Below are 24,480 nucleotides of genomic sequence, written 5' to 3' on the forward strand. Positions count from 1 at the left end.
TTTTTGTGACCGGTAAGGGGAACGCAACCCTTGGCTTGGTGTCTCCCGCACCGCGCTCAGCCAGTGAGCGCACCGGCCATCCCTATATAGGATCCGAACCCGCGGCGGGAGCGCCGCTGCGCTCCCAGCGCTGCACTCTCCCGAGTGAGCCACGGGGTCGGCCCTACTTGCCTTTTTTTTTTTTTTTAAATGACTTACAAAGGAATGCTTTTAATTGGAAACGAAGCAGCGCCTATGTCTGCACGGCCTCCTCCACGCTGTCTACCTCGGAAGGGGCCCGTTTGCGGTTCTGCTCCCGACGTCCCCCGCGCTCCCGTTCCCGGCGTCCCCCGCGCTTCCCGCGCTCCCATGTTCCCGGCATTCCCCGCGCGCCGCGTTCCCGGCGCTCCCCGCGCCGCCGCCCTCAGCTCAGCGAACTCCACCCGGGCCGCGACCGTTAGCGCGGCCGCGGCCTGCGCGCCTGGACCCGCCTGCGGGGCCGCGCTATTGGGCCTTGCGCCACGGCCGCGCGCGCCACGGGCTGCCGATTGGCGGCCTCCACAGCCCGCTCGGCAGCTCCCCCAATGCGGGGCGGCCGCGCGCCGGGATTGGCCGTGAGCCCCGAAGGCCCGCCCTCCGCTCGCCCGGCGCGGCAGGAGGGTCCCGCCGACCGGTGAGCCTGGATGGCCTTTCCAGATGGCGGTGGTGGCCGGGTGGTGAGCGTCTACCTGCTGTGGTCGGGCTGCGGGCGGCTCGGGCAGGCCGCGGCGCCGCAGGTAGGTGCGGGGCGCGAGGGGCGCCCCGCAGGCGGGCGGGCGGGCGCTGCGGCCTGCGCGAGGGCACGCCCTTCCTTCCCGCCTTCCTCCCTGGCCGAGGCCTGGGCCCGGGCCCGGGTGGGGGGCGCGAGGCGGGGTGGGCCACGCGGAGTCCCGGCCTTTGTGAGGCAACATGGCTGCGGGCAGCGGAGGGCGCTGGGCGGGGGCTCCGCCGGGGCCAGGGCCGAGGCCGGAGCTAGGGGGCGGGCCCGGGCCCAGGCGTCGCCGACGCTCGTCGCTGTCCGTCTGGATAAAGAGGCTCCTCGGCCGGTGGGCCCGAAGCCGTAACATCGCCTTCAGGCGGGAAAGGTGTGGACAGGGACAGTGCTCGCCCAGAACTCTGCCTACTTTAACACAGTCTGGGAAATCCGAGAAGTCTCCTAAGTCGTTTTCTCCACCAAATTTTTATGGATTGATTGTCACTTAGATAATCGGGATATGGTTTTATTGTAACAATGAGCATGGTAGAAATAAATGGAAGGTGGCAACCTGTTGACAGCGATACTTGTCAAGTCTCATCCGGTGGACTTGGGTTGCTCATGGTAGGAATTTGATTTGCAGTTTTGCATGCTCGCATGTGCTTGGTTACCTGATGCACGGCAGTCCAGTCTAGGGCTGTCCACTGTTCGAGGCCAACCACTAGGCGAGGACCCACTGTCTGCTGTCTATAGACTGGGCTCTCTCAGTCGTGGAGCGGCCGTTCCAGGCGGGCACTTATCAAAGGGAGTGAATGGTCAGTCGGGTGCCGAGTGCCGCCTGTAAGTACAGGATGTGAGGCCCCTTGGAGGTTGACAAAAGGAATGAATGAGGTCATTTTGCCACTGGGTTGGGCAGGAGGCTGCAGTGGGAGAGGCTTGACCGAAAGGCAGCAGCCGCAGCACTGGACCATCACAGCCTGCACTTCGATTCCAGCCCAGCAAGTGGACTTCAACGAAGGGTGCCCTCCAAGTGTGTTGGTTTTACTCTTCTGTCAGGGTTCCAGGGGAGTCTGCTGCTTGCTCACCAAGGCAAGGTTTGCTCCCATGTGTTCAATCAGCTGAAGCAGTAGTGAGGCCAAAGGGCGGGAGAGCCCCACTTTGAGCCATTATGGCTAGGTGGAGCACTTGCTAGGGGTTTTATAGTCTCACTTTGACCTTGGGGTGGGAATTCTTAGCTTCTCTTGTCATAGTTCCCTTCCATTGTTATCTCATCCAGTCTCCTGGTTTTAATGCTAGTTTTCCTTGACATCTTCCATGTCTCCATCTCCAACCCTGACCTCCTTTCTGCGCTCTAGCCTTGCATTTCTAGCTACCTTTTCCACATCTTCATGTGTTACTTTGATGCCAGGTAGCTGTGTCCAGACCAAACTCCAATCTCCACCCATGCCCAAACATTCCTCATTGCCTTTCTAAGGTCACCTTGATTTCTCTCTTACACCTTTGTGCAACCCTCAGGAAGCCCTTTCAGCGTACCTTCTATTTCCAGCAACGGACCATTTTTCAACACCTCTAACTTAATGTCTTGGTCCAAGATACCTGGTGAGCCTCTTAATTCTTCTCTTTGCTCTCATCCTTGATCCCCACCCCCATCTATCCACCTGTAGTTTTTCTGGACACAGTTATTCTTTTAAACTGTAAAGTGATAGAAAACCGAGGCTGTATGGACTCAAGCCAGCTTGCCTGGGTGGTAAAACAGCTCCAGTACTTCTAGCTGTGTGACCACGAGCAAGTTGTTTAACCTCTCTGTGCTTAACCTTTCTCTCACACTGCTTTGCTTAGACAGGGCCTGGCTGAGGGTTGACTGCCACTGTTCTCCTTGGATCAAGCAGTGTCACTTTTTGGACCCTCCATCCAATGGTCCGTCTCTCAAGATAAGAGCCAAAGTCCTGGCAGCAGCCTAGGAGGCCTAGCCTTGGCCCCGATTGCCCTCACTGACCTGGCCTAATGTCACTCCCCCTTGGCACACTGCTCTAGCTGGCCACACCACATTCCTGCCCCAGGACCTTTGCTTTTCCTCTTAGTATTGCCTGGAATGTTCCCTCCTCCCTCCCCTGTTATTCACCTGGCTCACTCTGCCTTCAGGTGGATGCTGGCTTGAGGCCTTCTCTGACCACCTTTCCCAAAGCTGCCGCCCCTTCCTCAACCCTTCACTTGTTTTGTTTTAGCTTGAGCACTTCTCAGCCTGTGACTCGGTACATGCTTTCTTAGTTGTTACTTGGCTGTCTCCCCTGCTAAAACGTGAGCTCTGTAGGGCAGGGGTTTTGTCTGTCTTGTGTCTGCAGCACCTAGAACGGTGTGTGCATGCCACTTGGAAGGTTTTCAGCAAACACTTGTTGAGTGAATAGAGAAAGTTTACAGAGGAAGAGTGAAAAGCACCCCCAAGCTCTGGGGCTGAGCAGGTTTCCTGCTCTCCCAAGAGTGTACACTCCCTTTCTGTGGCTCCTGGACCCTATGCCATGTGCCTCTTTAAGGCTACCCTTCAGCAGCTATTATCTTTGCCTTTCTATGCTGGCTGCTTTTTAGCCTTTAACATGATCCCTCCAATTCTATTTCACTTTTGCTTTTTCTGCCCCAGGATGGCGGATTGACTCAGTAGGGTCTCTGCAGACTTGCCAGGTTCTGAGATGTCTGGTCCTGGTCTTAATTGTGGTCTGTAGCACTGGGCATGCTGACCTGTTCTTCTCTGAAATGGTCTTTATTGGTTGCCAGGAGACTGGCACCCACTTGGTGTTCCTTGTTCCTGCCTGGCTGCGGCCTCCTTAGCGTTTACTGCACTTCTGTTTGCCATTCTCTGTGTGCTGTATTTCCTTGATCCTAAGCACCTTTGATGGACACGGCTTTGGGGAGGTATTGTGTTAAATTCCCATTGAATTCAGAAATGTCAGGACATCTTAGCATCTAGGAAATAGAGTGACAGTGCAGTGGCTCTTGCCCTTCCAGCTGCATCCAGGCTGTGGGGACCTTATCTCTTGTTCGTGGTAGTGCCTCCTTCAGAGTAGACCGTCAGTGAATATTTGTTAAGTGAATTAATTAAACTTAAGTCTCCAGTTTTTATGTTGTGTCCCTTTCATTATGTTGTGTCCCTTTCAAAGTACAACCACCATGCTCTGTCCCTTCACCATAAACTTCCTAAACGTGGTATTTGCTATCCCTTGTTCTTTTTGGGGTCTTCAGAGTATCGGTTTTGTCCATGCAACTGATCAAGCTATCACATGCAGGTGTGGGAGTGTGCATATCTGCCCTGGTGTGCACAGCATGTGCATGCATGTGTGTTTCTGTGCATGCATGTGTGTGTGTGTCTGTGTGTGCTTCTCCTGCTCTGATGGTCGCTCCTCCTCCTGTGGACCTCTGAGTTTTCTGGCTGCTCCCTTGGCCCTGCTTTCTCCACCTCATGTCATCTCTTTTTTTGTGCTGCCTCTGTAACGAAGCTTCCTAGAGTTGCATCCTTAACCCTCCCTCTCTGGGTGGCCACCCTCTTGTGGATTCAACAACTACCTCTTTCTTGATGCATTCTGGCCTTCTGTCTCTGGGCCAGTCATGGCTCCAGAGTTTTATGACACTGACATCTCCAGCCCTATTGTCAGGGCCTCTTTCAAACCTTTGTCCTCTGGCCTGGAGAAATCCCCACACATCAGGCATAGTCACCTGTGTCTGGCAGAGTTGTCAGTTTCCTTTCTCAAATAGGGACCTAATTGTGGCATTGAGAGTTGCTTCACTCTTGGTGGCTCCTTATTGCCCCTGTGATAGAGCCAGGTTTCAGGTGGCAGCCAGGACTCTGTGCCCTGGTTCCAGCTGTCTCCTATGGCTCCACCCTAAAACCCTGGCAGGTTCCCTTCCCCGCAGCCACCCACCCCTCTCCTCTACTGGGAACAGAACAATGCTGCCACCTCTGGTGACCTCAGCGTGCTGCATCACTGTCACTGTCCACGTGCCACATTGTGGGTCCAGGAGAGCCCTGGGGTCTCTGGGTAGCAGAGCACCTGGCCATACCTCTGAGGCCCCTAGTGCTGCAGAGTTGAGCTGAGGGTCTCATGCTCACCCTCTGACTGACCCAGCCCTTGCAGGTGAGTGGATTGATGTTGCTCTGATGGCCTGAGGAAGGCCATGCACTTTATGTGAGCTCTGTAAAGGGCATCTTACCACCGCATGCTTGCTTACCTGATAGAGTGAGTTAGCAGAATGCTGCGGTGAAGATCAGTGTAATTTTTTTTTTTAATCATTATTGAGCCTTAAGATTATATTGTTTTTGTGCTTTTGAAGTAAGAATTAAAGTGGACAGTTAATAAAATATTTAAGTTTGGACTTAAATTATGATTTAGGTTCTGAAGGAAAAAGCAAAGTTGGTTTGTTCTGATGCCTAAAAGGTTATCATAGGCAGTATTATTTTAAGCTCTTTACTATGCTGTTAATAACGCTTGACTCTTAACATGGTACCAGGGAAGCGGAAGGTTTCTGTCATTTCGTGACGATATTTTTAAATTTCTTTGCAGGTGGAAGAAGAAAGGTGCCACTTTGGCATGAAGACAGACTCCCTTAGTCGTCAGTCATTTAAGCTGAGTGCATTGTGATTTCCAATAATTGAGGCAGTGGTTCTAAAAGCTGTCTACATTAATGAAAAGAGCAATGTGGCCAGCTTGACTAAGCCGCCAGCGTGTGCAGTGCGGGCAGGACGGCACCTGGGTCTCGACGGACTTGTGCATGTTAGCTGTATAGATTTATGTAAGGTTTTTTAAAACTCTGGTCTTTTAAAATAGTCTTAACCGCTTTTAATATGGAGACATATGAGAGTCCCTCTCCTCTCCCGCGTGAGCCCGCAGGAGAAGTGATGATGGAGAACCGAGCTTGCCCTTTCCAAGCGCTGCCCCGTGAACAGTCTCCACCACCTCCCCTGCAAACGTCCAGTGATGCAGAGGTAATGGACGTTGGCTCTGGTGGTGATGGACAGTCCGAACCCCCTGCTGAGGACCCGTTCAACTTCTACGGAGCTTCTCTTCTCTCCAAAGGATCCTTCTCTAAGGGCCGCCTCCTCATAGACCCGAACTGTAGTGGCCACAGCCCACGCACCGCCCGGCACGCACCTGCGGTCCGGAAGTTCTCCCCTGACCTTAAGTTGCTTAAGGATGTAAAGATTAGCGTGAGCTTTACCGAGAGCTGCAGGAGTAAGGACAGGAAGGTGCTGTACACAGGAGTGGAGCGCGACGCTCGGGCAGAATGCGGTCTGCTCCTTAGTCCTGTCAGTGGAGACGTGCATGCTTGTCCTTTTGGCGGGAGTGTTGGTAATGGGGTAGGCATAGGGGGTGAGAGTGCTGATAAGAAGGATGAGGAGAATGAGCTGGATCAGGAAAAGAGAGTGGAGTATGCAGTGCTCGATGAGTTAGAAGATTTTACTGACAATTTGGAGCTAGATGAAGAAGGAGCAGGCGGGTTCACGGCTAAAGCAATCGTTCAAAGAGACAGAGTGGATGAAGAGGCCTTGAATTTCTCCTATGAGGTATGTTGGTGACCCCTCTTTTGGAAGGCTCTTAGTGAAACTCAGAAAGAGTTTTGGGGATTGCAGCATCTTTTGAAAGCAGGGAAATTAAAAAAAAAAACTAAAACAAAACCCCATATGAGGGGAAATAAGGTTAATGTGGAGAAGAGAAAGATGTAAGGAGTCTAAATTCTTAAAGTTTCTTAATGAAAAGTTTGGCCAACAGGTTGGCCTTGCACCCTTTATCCAACCTGTGTCGGCAGGTGCTGCTGAGAAGGCTCCTTGGTAGTGGGTGCACTGGACCAGGTGTGTTGGTTTCAGTTGTCAGTTTTATCCCATTTGTTTTTCAGATGATCATGCATCATAAAGGCATACCCAGAGCCCTCCTTGAGTGCCTCCTTTCTGTGTCCGTTCTCACTAATGCTGTTAGCTTGCCTGTGGTGCAGGAGTGTGGACGCTGGGATTATGGTATCTGAACAGTGTGTTTTGCAGGATGACTTTGACAACGATGTGGATGCTCTGCTGGAGGAAGGCCTTTGTGCTCCCAAAAAGAGGCGAATGGAGGAAAAATATGGAGGAGACAGTGACCATCCGTCTGACGGAGAGACAAGCGTGCAGCCAATGATGACCAAGATTAAAACAGTGCTCAAAAGTAAGTGGTGGGAAAATAAAATTAAAAAAAAAAAAAAAAAGTAAGTGGTGGGTTAGAGAGTATGAGTGTTTCCACAGCAGCAGAGTGGTTGCGTTTTTAACAAAAATGCTTTGGGAGCCCGCTGGTGCCGGGCAGTGGGCTGTGTAGAGGCTTGTGTTTGAGTACAGGACAGTCATGTCTGATGAAAGGTAAGCAGACAGGACACAGAGATGCACCCAGACATATGACCCAAGTACAGACCCAGGAGAGTGCTATGGAAACCATAGTGTGGCAGGTGTTCTGCAGAGGAATGAGAGGGGACTTTTGATGGGGTCAGGAGTGGACCCTTGAGGAAGGGACATTGGTCTGTGCCAGGAGACAATGCACCTGGGGGTGTGGAGGCTTAGGACAAAGGTTGGTGCTCAGTGAGGTAGCAGCTGATGACCATGGTCCAGGCTCTGATTCTATACTAGATGTTGTGGGAAGCCCCCAGAAGCAGGCATTGTTACCCAGCTATTGTTTAAAAGCATGGCTCCTAGACACAGCATGGTGTGTGTACTGCAGGTGGGCAGGGTGGAAGCCCCTTGGGTAGAGGTGGAGGTATTTCAGAGGTGCAGGCAGTGTGACTTGCACTTAGATTTGGAGATACAGGGGAGAACAGTCAGGAGGTACCCAGAGCTGTGCTTATGAGGCTCTGTTGATGCAGTGTGGGTGTGGGAAGCGTCGGGGTTGGCTTTTGTCTTTACTGGGTTGGAGGCACCTGTGAGCATCCTCATGGAGATGTTGGCTTGGTAGAGGGGCTGAAGAGATGCATGGGGATTCGGGCACACAGGTGAGACTGTGGGCTGAGGGCTAGGATGTAGAAGGCGGGCTGCCTGTAGAGCAAGGAAGGGGTTGGGAGTAGTGTTTTATAAGCTGCTGACTGTGTGGCTCAGTTGCAGTAAAGACTTGTCACCTGGTCACCAGGAATAGTGGCTGCCAGACATGCAGTATGTTAGCAAAGCTTTCCCAGCCCCTTGGGTGCTCTGACCATGGCCGAGCAGGCGGGAGAGGAATCTCGTGTCCAGGGCACTCGTGCTGATTTGACACATAAGTTCTCACCTTGCTGTCCTAGGCCTGGGGTACAGCAGTGAGTGAGGTGGACAGGAACTGAGAGTCTCTGGGAAGACCAGATGAACATAAAAGACCAGATATGCACAAACACGGAGCAGTTTCATGTGTGGGAAGTGCCATGGCGACAGTTCTAAGTCTTTTAAAGTGATTGCAGGATGTTCTCGTCTCCCATGTAGGTCGTGGCCGCCCACCTACGGAGCCGCTGCCCGACGGGTGGATCATGACATTCCATAACTCCGGAGTCCCCGTGTACCTACACAGAGAGTCTCGGGTGGTCACCTGGTCCAGGCCATACTTCTTGGGCACGGGAAGCATACGGGTAGGGGAGGCATCAGTCTTGAATTTAGGCTTATAAGTTCTAAGACTGAAACATGCACATCTGCACACGTTGCACTGTAGCCAAACAGAGGCTGGTGAAAGGCATCAGATTTTCAGAACTTCAGGTCATCCTTGTGACTCATGTTGCAATTTCACTATCCACAGAAACATGACCCTCCTCTGAGTAGCATCCCCTGTCTGCATTACAAGAAAATGAAGGACAATGAGGAACGGGAGCAAAGCAATGAGCTCACCTCTGGTGGGGAGGTGTCCCCTGTCAAGCCCCTGAGCCGATCTGCAGAACTGGAGTTCCCCCTGGAAGAGCCTGACTCCATGGGTGCTGACTCGGGGCCCCTGGATGAGAAGGACCCTCTTGGGGCTGAGGCAGCCCCTGGGGCCCTGGGGCAGGTGAAGGCCAAAGTCGAGGTGTGCAAAGATGAATCAGTTGGTAAGTTCCCCAAGGGAGCTTTCTTCCCTCCTCACTGCCTAGGACCCGTCTGCACGGGTGCTGCTGCATTCTACATCCTTCCTGGGTCTTGTTCATCCTTCCTAGTTCCTAGTTGTGTCTGAGTGTCTGCTCCCACATGGCTGGGAAGACCAGTCTCCCTGTCCTTGTGAGAATCTGCCTGGGCTCTGCAGGACCTACACAGCCTTTTTCTCTGGTTGCTTGTACACTCTTTCCTGACGTATTGCTGTTTTGGTAGGATATGCTCATGTGGTGGTGCTTTGATTTATCCTGATGAGCCTCAGAGTGCGCCTCTTTTGTCCGTGGACTCATTGTTGGGAAACTGCCACTATTCCATGGGCAGTTCCCTCTTCTTAAATCCCACAATTGCTTTTTGGGTACATCCTGGAGTTTACCATTCTCTTTTCTGTGTCTTTTAGCTTAGTTCTACTCATTCAAGTCTTAGCTCTCTCTTCACTGGTGGCAGACCTCTTTCAGTTCACCTGCTGAGTCACTTTCAAAGAGGACTTTCCATTTTCAGGATTTCTGCTTGCCTGGATGTTGCTGCCCAGCCTGTCTCATGGTTCTATTGAGTGTGAGGTGCCCTAGAAGAGCTGTGTGGGGTGGGAGCTGCTGCTGAGGAAGGGGAGGTGGCCTGGGAAGAGTCGTGACAAGTGTAAAGGCCCCAAGGCAGGGCGCTGCCTGGGTGTGTGTTACTGAGTACAGAGGCAGCAGGGGCAGCCAGAGGGAAGAGAGTGAGGTGGTCAGAGCAGTGCTGGGCAGCCAGGAGCACATGGAGCATAAACCGTTGTTGGCAGTCAGGAGAAAGGCCCGAAGGCCACCTGAGTTTTTTGTTTTGTTTTTGGCATAGCTGGCTGGTACAGGGATCTGGACACTTGACCTTGGTGTTATACGATTTTTTTTTTTAAGCTTTCTTTTTTCCTATTAACTTTTATATTGTTCTTGCCCCAAGTAAAGTAAGAGGACACCCCAGAAATTTGTCCATAAGGGACCTGCCGGTATAACTTGAGCTGGCAAAGTGAGGGGACCTGATTCTTTGCTTTCCTTGCCCTTTGAAAGGGACAGAAACGGAAAGGGTTGTCTTGTGGCCTGGGTCCATCTGATGGTCAGTCCATCGCTGTCCTGTGCACTGGGCTAAGGGAATATGTCTCCTACATTGGAATTTTAGTAATTGGGTTCTTTGGTAAATCTTGGGCAGATCTTGAGGAATTTCGGAACTACCTGGAGAAGCGTTTTGACTTTGAGCAAGTTACTGTGAAAAAATTTAGGACTTGGGCTGAGCGGCGGCAGTTCAACAGAGAAATGAAACGGAAACAGGCCGAGTCTGAGAGGCCCATCCTGCCGGCCAATCAGAAGCTCATCACTTTATCCGTGCAAGATGCCCCCACCAAGAAAGGTAAATTAGGCTGTACATTTTAAACATCAGCAGACTGGTTATGTTGTTATTTTTAATTTGATATGCTTAGAGCATATGTTTTGTGAGTGAGTTGCATTTTTTTTTAAAGCTTTCGTTTATCCTGTGAATGCAGAGGCCTGCCACATTCACTGTGGTGAGCCCCTAACTGATGACTCGGTAACACACATGGTGCCAGGCCTAGGAGTGCTATTTTGCGGCAGCTCCTCATGCTGCTGCTGAGACGGTCCTTCTTGTCACAGAGTTTGTCATTAACCCCAACGGGAAATCCGAGGTCTGCATCCTGCACGAGTACATGCAGCGCGTCCTCAAGGTCCGCCCCGTGTATAATTTCTTTGAGTGTGGTAAGTTTGACCGCTCCGCATTTCAGTCCTAGACTCAGACATACACATATCACTTTGGTCAGTGCTGGGGAGGTGGGAGCTGACTGTTAGCCCTGCTGTACTGGGACAGAAGTGAAGGGAAGGGCCAAGAGAAGCGTGTTGCAGATGGGGGTTCATTTTCACGGAGATGTGCCCTATCTGAGGGTGAATGGCTCTGCTTTCTCCTTCAAGTTTGTCAACCCCCCTACCTCCCACCTTGCCTTCCTCTTGTCCCATCTTGTCTGCCGTGCTGCCTCCTGATCCTGTTTCTTGCGGACAACCTTGTTGTGAGGAAGGCCTACCTGCTGTGCGCTGGGTCCTTTCCCTGGTCTCCCGGTGCCCCCAGGTAGATGAAGGGTCCTTAGGCCTACACTTTGTGCTAGCTCTGTCTTCCATGGGCACCCTCATCACACCTTGTGAGACCAGTTTATCTTCTCCTTGGAAGCCGAAGCCTAGGGGTCACTCATCTTTTAGGGTGTTGTTTCTTTGGCTCACTAGACCTTGTGCTTCCTCACCCCTAACAGTTCTGTGTCCGTCTTTCATAGACCTTGGTCCCTGTTGCAACCCTGTCTCCACACCTCAGGGAGCCCCCAGGTCTCTGTGGGCAGGCATGGACTGGCTCTCTGTAGGGGCAGCCCGACTGCACCTTGTCTGTTGGTGTGTGCAGACTGTGTGTCTGTTTGCATGCACATGCCCACATGCGTAAATGTGCGCATGCTTTTAATGTCTTGGCAAGTGTGTTTTAAAACAAGTAATTTTAATTTTAAGAGAACCCAAGTGAGCCTTTTGGTGCCTCGGTGACCATTGATGGTGTGACTTATGGATCTGGAACTGCAAGCAGCAAAAAACTTGCGAAGAATAAAGCTGGTAATGTGCTTGCTTGGGTGTCACAGAGACACATGCTGCCTGCCATGCCTTGTCCCTTGGTTAGGGAGGGGCTGAGCATTGGTGGCAGATTGGGGGGTGTGGGTGGGGCACATTCATTTTACTTATGTAATCATCTATTTTGATTTTTAAAAGTATGTGTTCATAGGAAAAAACTCAATCAGAAAGTAAAATGTCAGACTTAGGAAGTAGAAAGCCCGTCTCTGCCGAGCGACAGCTGGGCCCATGTCTCCCATCCTTGTCCTGGCTGCACACGGATTTGGAGTGTGCTCAGAGCTGACTGGGCATGTTGGGTGCACACTGTGGAGTGGGTTTGTTTTTAAACTGAACACAATGTGGGCGTGCTAGGAGAGAGAAGAGGTGGGCCAGCATGTTGTCAGCACTCTTCTTGAGTGATTATGACATTTGTGAGGACTATTTCCTTAGTCCTCAGACTCCATATTTTGGACTAACCACTCCTTGCACACATCGCAGCACATCTCTGGGAAAGCTTGTGTTTTCTCATTAGAACCCACTGCTCTTCTGGACCATGTCCTTGGTGTTCACTTTCATGGCCAGCACTGGTAGTAGGTGACATTCTTTCACAAAAGCCATTTGCCCCAGCAGCAGGCACCTCTTCTGAGGACTCTGGACCACATTGCAAGGTGGTATTGGGTGTACCCCAAGACCTTGCACCCATAGATTTATTGAGGTTTCTACCATACCACATTGTCTTCCAGAGAAAGTCTGCCCTTTACAAAACAGGAAGTGTGTCAGTTTTGTCACAGTCTCACTAGGTCTTAGGGGCAGTAAAAGTGATTTTTGCTCACGGGAACCAGAGTGTCCCTTGGTGTTGCTTTCTTTTGATGGGGAATGCTGAGGACGATTAGACACCTTTCTGCATTGTATTTACTCTCTGTCCCTTTCTCTGCAGGGCTGTCCTGGGCTCACATACTCTGCCTCATTCACCAGGAAGGCCTGCTGTTTGTTTTATTTTTTAAACTTTTTTGTGGCTGGCCTAGGCATTGGTGTTATCAGCACCATGCTCTAACCAACTGAGCTAACCAGCCAGCCCCTACTGTCCGTTTTAGAGAGGTCTGCCTAAAAGACTTTGTCAGCTCAACAAATGGGGAGGTTACTGAGGTTTTGAGCTGATAACCTGCAGTGTGGGGTGTAGAATGGAGGTGGAGATGTCCTGAAGTGTGGCCCTGCTGCTGTTCCCTCTGTGGACTCACCCGCTTTCTTCCCTGCGTGCTGGAATCCACTTCCTCTTCCCAGATTCCAGCTTTTCTCTAGACATGTTCACTGGGATGTCTTGCTGGCACTTAGAGCTCAGCAGGGTCAGACTGAGCCATCAGCCTACTGGCTGTTGTACGCATCTCTCCTCCAACACTAGTGGCAGTGGCAGCCCTGTTCAGATGGGTGCCTGTGCTCTCAGCCTTGAGCCATAACCCATGCTCTACCCAGTGGACGCTCCCTCTGGAGTGCCCATTGGATCTGAATGCTTCTCCCTGCCCTCAACAGCCACTGCTTCTGTCCCCTGGTCTGGATGCCTGTAACAGCCTGCTCTCAGGCCTCCTTACCACGTCCAAGTGCTGCTGAGCTGCTTTCTCACATACCACCAAAGCCATTCTTCTAAAGCGTAGCTCTAAGCTCCTCCCTTGCCTGCTGCCAGGACTTTAGGGTGGAATTGTATGCATGCAGTGTGGCTTCCTGCAGCCTGCCTTGCTGTCTCCTTTCCTCAGGATGTGCTTTTTCTTCCACCCTCTCCTGACTCTGCCTCTCAAGTGCTGCCACTCCCCAGGGCCCTAGCTCACCCCCTGAGCCATGGGGACAGACGGCAAGTCTGCCTTCCCCTTCACCCTGAGTCGGGGAAGAGGGCTGCACCCAAGCCTCACCCTCAGGCTTTTTCTTTTCTTAGCCCGAGCCACACTGGAAATCCTTATCCCTGACTTTGTTAAACAGACCTCTGAGGAGAAGCCCAAAGACAGCGAAGAACTTGAGGTGAGTGTCATGGGCCTGTTGGTGTGTGCAGGGGTTGTCCCCAGGCTGTTGCACCCTCTATGCCCTGTGCTGAGGATTTATTCATCCAGCCTCCAGGTTATTCTGCTTGTTTGTATTTCATAAAAGAGGAAATTGCTTGTCTTTGTACATGCAGGGGAAGAAATATCCTTTTTGTTGAGGGTTTTTGTCCCGTGTTTAGCGTTGTTGAGTGTGCACTATAAATGTAGATCTGTGGTGGGAATGAACCTTTGAGTCTACAAGATTTAGATTGTTCTTTGTATCAAGAACCATTTAAAACTAGCTCTAAACCTTTCGGGCTAAACCTGATTCTAGGGTTTCTTGAACGCTGAAGGGTGCATTCTTTTTTATAACAGCTTTATTGAGATAATTTACACAGCATAACATTCAACCTTTTAAACTATACAACTCCGTCGATATTTGTATATTTGGAGTAGTATAACCATCACAACTACCTAATTTTAGAATATTTTCATCGCCTTGAAAAGAAACCTCATACTCAGCGGTCACTCTCAGTTCTCCCCAGCCTCTGGCAACCACTAATCTGCTTTCTATTTCTATATATTTGCCAAGTCTGGACATTTCATATAAGTGGGATCATACAATACATGGTCCTTTGTGACTGGCTTCCTTCAGTTCATATGCTCTTAGCTGTGGGTTTTTATCAGATTGAGGAAGTTTCCTTCTATTCCTGGTTGGCTGAGAGTTTTTATCAGGAATGGATGTTGGATTTTATCAAATGCCTCTTCTGTTGAGGTGATCATATGGTTTTGTCTTTCATTTTACTAATATGATATGTTAACTAAAGATATGTTATATTGACTTTTGTTGACTCTTAAACCAACCTTGCATTCCTGGGTTAAATCCTACTTGGTTATGTCATATAGTGATTTTTATATGTTGCTGGGTTTGGTTTGCTAGTATTTTGTTAAGGATTTCTGCATCTGTATTAATAAGGGATATTGGTCTGTAGTTTTCTTTACTTGTGATGTCTTTGTCTAGTGTATCAGGGTAATACTGGCTTCATAAAATAAGTTGAAAAGTATTCCTTCCTCTTTTATTGTGTGTAATAGTTTTTGAAGTTTTGATATAAATTTTTCTAATGGTTGATAGAATTCACCCAGTGAAAACTTGGGCCTAGGCTTTTCTTTGTTTGGAGTTATTTAATTACCAATTCAATCATACTTGTTTTCTATTTCTTCTTGAGCCAGTTTTGGTATTTTGTGTCTTTCTAGGAATTTTTCCATTTGATCTAGGTTATCTAATTCATTAGCATATATTTGTTCATTGTGTTCCATAAGGTTGTGATGGTCCCTGCTTTTCTTCCTTGATTTTGGTAATTTGAGTATTCTTTGTTGTTTTTTCCCCCCTTGGTCAGTGTAGTTTTATCAGTGTTGTTGATCTTTTCAAAGATCCATCTTTTAGTTTTGTTGATTTTTTTTTTTTTTTTAATTCTCTATTTCATTTATTTTTATTCCAGTCTTTATTATTTCCTTTCTTCTGCCAGCTTTGGGTTTAGTTTGTTCTTTTTTTTTTTTTTCTAGTGTCTTCAGGTTAGTTTATTGATTTGAGATCTTTTTAAATATAGGGTTTATAGCTATAAATTTTCTTCTGTGTACTACTTTAGCTACATCCCATAAAAGTATTTTCTAGTTTTTCTTGTGATTTCTTCTTTGAACCATTGGTTATTTGAGGAGTGTGTTGCTTAATTTTCACACATTTCTGTAGTTCCCAAGTTTTCTTTATTGATTTCTAATTTAATTCCATTGTGGTTGGAAAACATAGATTGTATGATTTTAGTTCTTTTAAATTTATTGAGGCTTGTTTTAAGATAACATATGATCTATCCTGGAGAATGCTGCATGTGCATTTGAGGAGAATTTATGTATATTGTTATTGGGTGGAGTGTTCTAGATGTCTGTTAGGTCCAGTTGGTTTATGTTGTCTGTTGTTCTATTTTCTTGTTGATCTTCTGCCTAGTTATTCTATCTGTTATTGAGAGTGGGATATTGAAATCTCCCAACATTACTGTCAGATCATTTATTTGTCACTTCAATTATGTCAGTTTTTGCTGCATGAATTTTGGGGTTGTTGTCAGAAATGTATGTGTTTATAATAATGTCATCTTGATGGATGGATCCTTTTCTTATTATAAAATATCTTTCTTTATTTCCAGTAACAATTTTTGCCTTAGTCTCTTTTGATTACTATTTGCATGATATATCTTTCCATCCTTATGCTTTCAACCTATACGTATCTTTGAATGTAAAATGTCTCTTGTATACAACATATAGCTGGATATATTTTTTAATCCATTCTCTGCCTTTTGATTGGAGCGTTTAGTCAGTTTACATTTAACATAATTACTGATGAGGTAGAACTTATGTATGCCATTTTGCTATTTGTTTTCTATGTCTACTGTCTTTTTTGTTCTTTAATCACTTCATGACTGCCTTTTGTGTTAAATAGTACTTTCTAATGTGCCATTGTAATTCTCTTATTTCTTTTATTGTATATTTTTTGAGATATTTTCTTAGTGGTTACCCTGAGGAATTCCAATAACAACTTAAAACAGTCTAGTCAGATTAATAACTACTTTCAATTGCATACAGAAATTTTGCTCTTACATAGTTGTTTTCCTGTTTCCCCCTCTGCTGTCATTGTCACAAATTACATCTGTATATATTATGTGTCTATCAATATATATTTGTAATTATTGCTCTATGTAATTGTCTTTTAATTCAGGAGAAAAAGAGGAGTTACAAACAATACATTTATACTGTCTTTTATTTACTGATATGGTTACCTTTTATAGTGCTCTTAATTCTTTGTATGGATTCAAGTTACTGTGTGTATTAGTTCATTTCTGTTGCTTATAACAAAATATCTGGAACTAGGTAATTTGTTGCCTGTGAAATTTATTGCTTACAGTTTCGGAGGCTGGGAAGTCCAAAGTCCAGGGAGCACATCTGGTGAGGGTCTTCTTTGGTAGTGGCTTTACAGCAATGCTGGGGTCTCACACGGCAGAAAATGGTGTATCAGAGAGAGAGAACTTCTCATGTGCTCTTCTTTTAAAGCCCTCAGAACCACACCCATGACCACCATTAAACCATTAACTTAACCCTCTTCAAGGCCCCACCTTTCAATTACCATAATAGGATTTCTCACCCTCTTAACACTGTCGCAGTGGGGACCAAACCTTCAACAACTTAAGCTTGGGGGGACACAGTTCAGTATTTCTTGTGGTTCAGGTCTCCTGGCAGTGAATTCTCTTTTCAGTATTTCTTGTGGGTCAGGTCTACTGGCAGTGAATTCTCTTTTCAATATTTCTTGTGTGTCAGGTCTACTGGCAGTGAATTCTCTATTTTTATTTGGAATATTTTAATTTTTCCATTATTTTTGAAACATAGTTTTGTTTCAGAAATTCTTGCTTGACAGTCTTTTTCTTGTTAGTGGGAGTATGTTGTCCCACTGCCTTCTGGCAGCTATGGTTTTTGATGAGAAATTGGCTGTTGATCTTATTGAGGCATGCTTGTATGTGCTGAGTTGCTTCTCTTGCTGCTTTCAAGATTCTTTATCTTTGGCTTTCAACATATGTGTCTGGATGTACATTTCTTTGAGTTCATTCTAGAACTTCTTGGATGTGTAGATTAATGTTTTTCATCAAACTTGGGAAGTTTTGGCTAGTGTTTTCTCAAATATTCTTTTTGCCTTTTTATTACTCTCCTCTTTCTGGGTACTCTCATTAATGTAAATTGTTATACTTAATGGTATCCCACAGGTCTATGAGGCTCTATCCTTTTTTCTTCATTCTTTTTTCTTTCTGTTCCCCAGACTGGATAATCTCAATTGACCTATCTTCAAGTTGCTGATCTTTCTTCTGCCTGCTTGAATCTGCTGGTGAATCCCTCTAATGAATATTACATAATTTCTGTCTCTATTTGGTGAGACATTATTCTTATACTTCTCTTTAATTCTTTAGACATGTCTTTTAGTTCTCTGAGCATGCTTATTATGGGTGATTTAAAGTCTTTATCTGGCAAGTTCAGCTTCCTTGGCGATAGTTTGTATTAACTGCTTTTGCCCCATGTATGTATGGCCTGTCTGCACCTTCCTATTTCTTTATATGTCTCATAATCTTTTTACTGAGACCTGGATATTTAAAATAATATGTGGCAACTCTGGAAATTAGATTACCATCCCTCCCCAAAGTTTATGCTATTTGTTGTTGCTCTCTGTTTACTGACCGTATTAGTTTACTAGGGCTGCTATATCAAAGTATCACAAATTGGGTGGCTTGAACAGAAACTTATTGTCTCACAGTTCTGGAAGCTAGAAGTCCAAAATCTAGGTGTCAGAGGTTGGTTCCTTTTGAGGGCTGTGAGAGAAGGCCTTTGTCCTTGGTTTGGGGGTAGCTGTCTTTATGTTCATACCTTTCTCCCTGCATGTTTGTCTCCAAATTTCTCTTTTTTATAAGGGCACCAGTAATATTGGTTTAGGATCCACCCTAATGACCTCATTTTAACTTGATTATCTCTGTAAAGACCCTGTCTCCAAATACAGTCACATTCTGAGGTACTAGGGGTTAGGATACTTCAACATGTGAATTGTGGGGGGACATAATTCAACACATAATAGTGATTCTCCTGGATGAATTTTGTGAAGTCTGTATTCTTTGGCTACTGAATTCACAGTCCTGTTAGCTTAGTGGTCAGCTGATGATTAGACAGAGATTTCCTTCAATCCCTGAACCAGTAAGTCTCCCAGCCTTTGCAGGGGGGGCGTGTGTGCTTGTTGGGGCTCACCTGCATTGCTCCATGGTAAGTAGCTCTGCCTTAGCCTTTCCTTTCCACCTGCACAGAGACTCCAGGTTGACCATAGGGGAGAGATTAGGGCCTTCTCATGGTCTCTCCTGGGCATGTGCATGGCCATCTAGATGTCCCCTGTGGACATCTTATCCTCCACCTTTTTCTAAGGTTTTTGGCCAGCCTCTTGTTTGCCCAACTGGTATCACAGCCTCAGGCAACTGCAGTGTGAAACAGTTACCAATGATTATTTTTTATCAGTACCACTGGGGGACTGAGCTATTTTCACTGAGTGAGCTTTGAGATAGGTCAAATAAAGACAAGTCCTACCATGCTGCTTTTCCAGAGAGCTACCAGTAGGCCAAATACTAGGGTACTTCAAAAAGTTTACGGAAAGATTCATAGTATCTTTTAATTATATTTTTCCACAGACTTTTTGAAGTACCCTCATAGTGACAATTCTTGGGGGAGGGGAGGGCAGGGGGCAGTCTTGGGGACCCATTCTGCCTTCTTCAGTGGCTATCACAGGGCTGGGGAGAAGGGATGGGAATAGGGCAAGTTATTTTTTTAATTTTTTTAAATTTATTTAATTTATTTTATTTTTTTTATTTTTTGATTTTTTTTCTTAATTTTATTTTGTCGATATATAATGTGGTTGATTATTGTGGCCCATTATGGAAACCTCCCTCCCTCCTCCCTCTCCCCCCTCTCTCCCATCAATGTCCTTTCTGTTTGCTAGTCGTATCAACTTCAAGTAATTGTAGTTGTTATGTCTTCTTCCCCCCCCCCCAGTTTGTGTGTGTGTGTGTGTGTGTGTGTGTGTGTGTGTGTGTGAGAATTTATTTATTTATTTTTAGCTCCCACCAATAAGTGAGAACATGTGGTATTTCTCTTTCTGTGCCTGACTTCTTTCACTTAATATAATTCTCTCAAGGTCCATCCATGTTGTTGCAAATGGCAGTATTTCATTCGTTTTTATAGCTCAGTAGTATTCCATTGTGTAGATATACCACATTTTCCGTATCCACTCATCCGATGATGGACATTTGGGCTGGTTCCAACTCTTGGCTATTGTAAAGAGTGCTGCGATGAACATTGGGGAACAGGTATACCTTCGACTCGATGATTTCCATTCCTCTGGGTATATTCCCAGCAGTGGGATAGCTGGGTCATATGGCAGATCTATCTGCAATTGTTTGAGGAACCTCCATACCATTTTCCATAGAGGCTGCACCATTTTGCAGTCCCACCAACAATGTATGAGAGTTCCTTTTTCTCTGCAACCTCGCCAGCATTTATCGTTCAGAGTCTTTTGGATTTTAGCCATCCTAACTGGGGTGAGATGGTATCTCAGTGTAGTTTTTGATTTGCATTTCCCGGATGCTGAGTAATGTTGAGCATTTTTTCATATGTCTGTTGGCCATTTGTATATCTTCCTTAGAGAAATGCCTGCTTAGCTCTTTTGCCCATTTTTTAATTGGGTTGCTTGTTTTTTTCTTGTAAAGTTGTTTGAGTTCCTTGTATATTCTGGATATTAATCCTTTGTCAGATGTATATTTTGCAAATATTTTCTCAGGGCAAGTTAAAATACCACAAAGCTTGTTATTCTTACCAAGATTCAGCTGTTATTCTTGAATAAGTGATCCTCAGATCATTGAAAGCCTTTGTTTAATTTCTGGAGTTCTGAAAAAGTTAATTTTGACAACTTCTGTCAGCGTTGCTTTATGGAGGAGCAGATTTTGGAGGTCCTTATTCCGTCATTCCACAAGTGCTTCAGGGTACATATTTAAAAACTTTCCAATCTTGGGAACTGATACTATTATAAAATATGGCAAAATGTCCATAGTAGTATTAAAATACCCTCAAGTTTCTAAGTGTTTCTGTGCTTTATGTAACTTACTTTGTTGGGGACGGGCCACAGACAGATCACAGGCCACACTCAGAGTAGTCTCAAAGTACTGGCTTCTCTAGAAAAAGTCACATTTCAACTTTATTTCTGGATGACCCAACTGTAGGAAAGATGGCTCTCAGGGAGGCTTCCAAGGCACTTTGGAAAACCACTTGCCTAGACTGCCCCCTGCAGCCTGTTAAGATCCTGAGAATGGGTTGTTACAGAGGAGGGTGTGTGGGCTGTATAGATGTCACATCACCATCCTTCCTGCATGGTGGCCCTGCCTGTCCTTTGGTATGGGGTGGCAGAAATATGAATGAGTGACTGGGTTCTGGTGCTGGTAGACAGTCTGGCTGGGAGTCAGATTCTCAGCATGTACTGTGGGGTGAGGAAAGCATAAAGCTTTCCAGAAATCACATTGGAAAGGAGCCTGAGAAAGGAGGTTTCCCCAGGTGGAGAAAGGTGTGTGGGAGGGGTACCACGTGGATAGCTTCAACTGAGCTTGGAAATCCCCACTAAAAGATTTCCCTTGTGTGGGGTTTTGTCCTACAATAATCCTCCAATTCTCTGACACCAGCTGGGTGTATAACTATTTAGTTCTGACACTGTCTACCTTCAGTGAGTGTCCGATCTCACGGTAAAGAGCTCAGTCCCACAAGTTGCTAGCTGCAAATGGGCCCTGGCTACCCATACTTCTGCCCATGTGACTACAAATTTGGGGGCTCCCGCCAACCCCTCCTCAGGCTTGTTTTATTTGCTAGAACAACTTACAGAACTCCGGAAAGCATTTTACTTATGATGCTTATTTATTGTAAAGGACACAAAGGAACAGCCAGATGAAGAGGTATATAGGGTGAGCTCCTGAGCACAGGAGCCTCTGTTCCCGTGGCCTGGGGTATGGTACCCTCCCAGCTTGTGGATGCATTCACCGACCAGGAAGTTCTTCAGATCTCCTTCAAGAGATATTATGGAGTTACTGCAAAAAGTTCCTGGAAAAAATAGAATTAAAAAGATAATTTGAATGTTTCCATGAGCTGTATGAAGTACCTGGATAAGCCGATCTCCAGCCACCTCCCTCTCCCTGGAGGTTGGGGGTGGGGCAGAAGGTTCCCACCCACTTATTGCATGTTTGAGTGTTGTGGGGACCAGTCCCCATTCTGAATCTATCTAGGGATCCCACCCTGAGCCACCTCATTAGCATAAGCTTAGATGTGGGGTGATTGTGAATAACAAGACAATCAGGAAATCTTCAGAGTTTTAGGAACTCTGCGGGGAATTGGAGACAATGACCAGATCATGTTTTTTATTATACCACACCTTGATATAGGGATACCTTCTGTATGTGCCCAAGATGTTCTTGAGAAATTTTTTTACCCTTCAATCTTAATTGTATATATGCGTATCTGTGGTTTTCCCATTTTAAAATCTGTCAGATGACAAAATTGCTTTTCCTTGGATGGTGGTGGGGCAGCAGGGTGGTGATAAAAGCAGCATCTGCCTGACTGATGGGGGTGGTCCTCTCTTGCTCCTGAAAAGTTGCCCGGGATCTGGCAGTTTCTGTTTGTGGGACCCTGTGAGGCTCTCTAGCTTGGGGTGGTCCTCTCTTCCCTGGGACAGCCCCCTGGGGGGTGGTGAGATATCAGGGTGTGCTGGGTGGGACCTGGGGCTTTGGGATTTTGTTGAGGGTTTGTCCCTATGAGGTGTAGTGGCCACAGGACCCACTGGGAGGGCTCTGAGTCTCTGTACCACCTCAGGGAAGGAGAAGCGGGGTACAAAGTGTGTGAGTTGCCTGATTAAAAAGGAAGAAAAGATGAACAAAACTGGCACTATTTCCTTTTCACCAAACGTGGTGATCACTTAGTAATTTTTGGCTTTTAGGTAGCTGTGGGTAGGTTGGTTCATGGCTATTTGAGAATTTAGGCATTAGTGACCAGGTGTTTTGTAGTTTTTTTCAATTTATTTTTTAATTTACATAGAGTTAAATTCACTTTTTGGTACAGCTGTATAAGTTTTTTTTTTTTTTTTTTTTTAAAGATGACCGGTAAGGGGATCTTAACCCTTGACTTGGTGTTGTCAGCACCACGCTCAGCCAGTGAGCAACCGGCCATCCCTATATGGGATCCGAACCCGTGGCCTTGGTGTTATCAGCACCGCACTCTCCCGAGTGAGCCACGGGTCGGCCCCGACAGCTGTATAAGTTTTGAGAAGTCCATAGAGTCATGTAACCAATACTGTAATCAAGGTACAGATCATTTCCATCACACCCCTACATTCTCTCAGGCTGCCTGTTTGTAGTCAGAACTTCTCCCACTTGTTTCCCCTGGCAGGACTGAACTGTCCCTGTAGTTTTCAGCACACAGATCCTGTTCATTTATACTGAAGTATTTTATATGTTTGTGCTACTGTGAGTAGTACTTTAGTTTCAATTCTGATTGTTCATTGCCAGCATATAGAGATATAGTTTATTGGTTGTATATTGACCTTGGTACTGTGTCAAAGGACAAAATTGCAACGAATTTATTTATTTACTTGTGTGTGTGTGTGTGTGTGTGTGTGTGTGTGTGTGTGTGTGTGTGTGTGCGTGCGCGTGCGCGCGCGCGCGCACATGTGGGCCTGGCTGGTATGGGGATCCAAACCCTTGACCTTGATGTTATCAGTACCACGCTCTTCCAAGTGAGCTAACTGGCCAGCCCTACAACAAATTTAGTTAAAGATCTTAATTGGCTTTATTATGATTCTAGAATGGGGCAACATGTCATTCTATAATATAGAATAAGTGTTTCAATAAGCCAAACAGAAGAGATTAGTTTTATAGACAAGAAAGGCAGAAGAAAACAGAAATAAAACAAAAGTGGACTAATCATTTCAAAGTTACTTTCCTTGTAAGGTGGGTAGAGGGAGAGAAAACAATAGAAAAATAACTGATTATTTAACATCAGGTTATTTTAGGCTCTCTGAGGATGGAGCTAAGGTAAAATAGCCTCTGAACTGGAAAGGAACTTGGAGACTGGAAAACAAAAGCAGGCACCTCCATACAGTTTAACAGAGTGTATTAATGGGTGACTTATGTACAGGAAGGATTGGACGGACAGTGATCCAGATACTTGCACAGGTGCACTCTGCAACGTCTGGAGGATAGCTGGGGTTTATAAAGGCACTTGGGGACAAAAAGATAGAAGTGGCCCAAAAGGAAGCAGTTCTACAAGAAATGTACTGATGTGGTTAACCTCCAGATGTTCTATGACCAGTGAGCTTTTAACTTAAGAGTACCACTGGTTAACAGGAAAGCCATGGTCTTTATCTTAAGTTAGCCTAGCTTTTTAGTCATTTTCTTAACCAGGCTTGTCTTGCTTTAGGTTAATGGATAAATTTCTAATAAAGAGTTTATGAAGGGGGTCATAGAAAGGACAAGTAAAGCTAAAAGGGGCCGAAAGGTGGAGTTTGATATGGCTTACATTCCCATAAGGCTGTCTTTTTTGTGTAAGGATTAAAAGAGGGAACTTCATTATCATGCCTATTAAAGATTTAAATTGGCCTTTTTGGGAAATGGGTTCACTCTCTCCTGATTGCTCAGAAGGTCAGACCACAACTTAGGTTAGGTTTGGTGAAGTGGAACTTAGCAGAGGTTATTCCACCTTGATTTTTAGTCTGGTTTTTTGGGGCTAGTATAGGAACTTAATCCAAAACAGTAGCTGGCTATAATTTTGTTTAACATCTATCACTTCACTAAACTCATTTATTAGTAGTAGTTCTAGTAGTTTTTCTGTAGATTTCTTTGGATTTTCTACATACATAATCACGTTGACTATGATTAAAGATGGTTTGATTTTTGTCTTTCCAATCTGGATGCTTTTTATTTCATGTTCTTGCCTAACTGCCTTGGCTAGAATTTCCAGGACAGTGTTAAATAGAAGTGGTGAGAGTGGACATCTTATTCCTGATCTTAGGGGAAAGCATCCAGTCTCACCATTGAGTAAGATGTTAGATGTGGGTTTTTCATAATGCCCCTTATCAGGTTGAGAAAGGCCTCCTCTATTCTTGGTTTTTAAGTGTTTTTATCATGAAAGGGTGTTGGATTTTTATCAAATGCCCTTTCTGTATCTATTGACCTCATCATCTGGTTTTCTTTAATTTGTTAATGTAGTTAATTATGTTGATATCTCAAAAAATGCATTCTTGGGATAAGTCCTACTTGAGCATGGTACACACACACACTTTTTTTCTTTTTTCTTTTTTCTCTTTGGTGGCTGGCTGGTTCTGTTATGAGCACTCTCCCAAGTGAGCCACTGGCCAGCCCTATATTTCTTTATATGTGCTAATGATATCAATTTGCTAATATAGGCCTAATTTGT

At 46.1% G+C, this 24,480-nt stretch overlaps 1 protein-coding gene across 1 annotated transcript in view; it reads left to right on the forward strand.

Annotated features, from left to right (window-relative positions):
* Window positions 1-612: 612 nt before the first annotated feature.
* Window positions 613-24,480, forward strand: part of DGCR8 (DGCR8 microprocessor complex subunit) — a 35,395-nt gene continuing 11,527 nt past the window's right edge. Inside the window, exons 1-9 of the mRNA XM_063087092.1 lie at window positions 613-755; window positions 5,263-6,263; window positions 6,735-6,894; window positions 8,163-8,305; window positions 8,470-8,752; window positions 9,969-10,166; window positions 10,427-10,528; window positions 11,315-11,413; window positions 13,332-13,414. Coding sequence (XP_062943162.1) covers window positions 5,544-6,263; window positions 6,735-6,894; window positions 8,163-8,305; window positions 8,470-8,752; window positions 9,969-10,166; window positions 10,427-10,528; window positions 11,315-11,413; window positions 13,332-13,414 — 1,788 coding nt within the window. The 5' untranslated portion in view covers window positions 613-755; window positions 5,263-5,543. The remainder of the gene's footprint in view (window positions 756-5,262; window positions 6,264-6,734; window positions 6,895-8,162; window positions 8,306-8,469; window positions 8,753-9,968; window positions 10,167-10,426; window positions 10,529-11,314; window positions 11,414-13,331; window positions 13,415-24,480) is intronic.

The sequence above is a fragment of the Cynocephalus volans genome, chromosome 2 (genome assembly GCF_027409185.1).
Source record: "Cynocephalus volans isolate mCynVol1 chromosome 2, mCynVol1.pri, whole genome shotgun sequence".
Taxonomy (NCBI): Eukaryota; Metazoa; Chordata; class Mammalia; order Dermoptera; family Cynocephalidae; genus Cynocephalus; species Cynocephalus volans.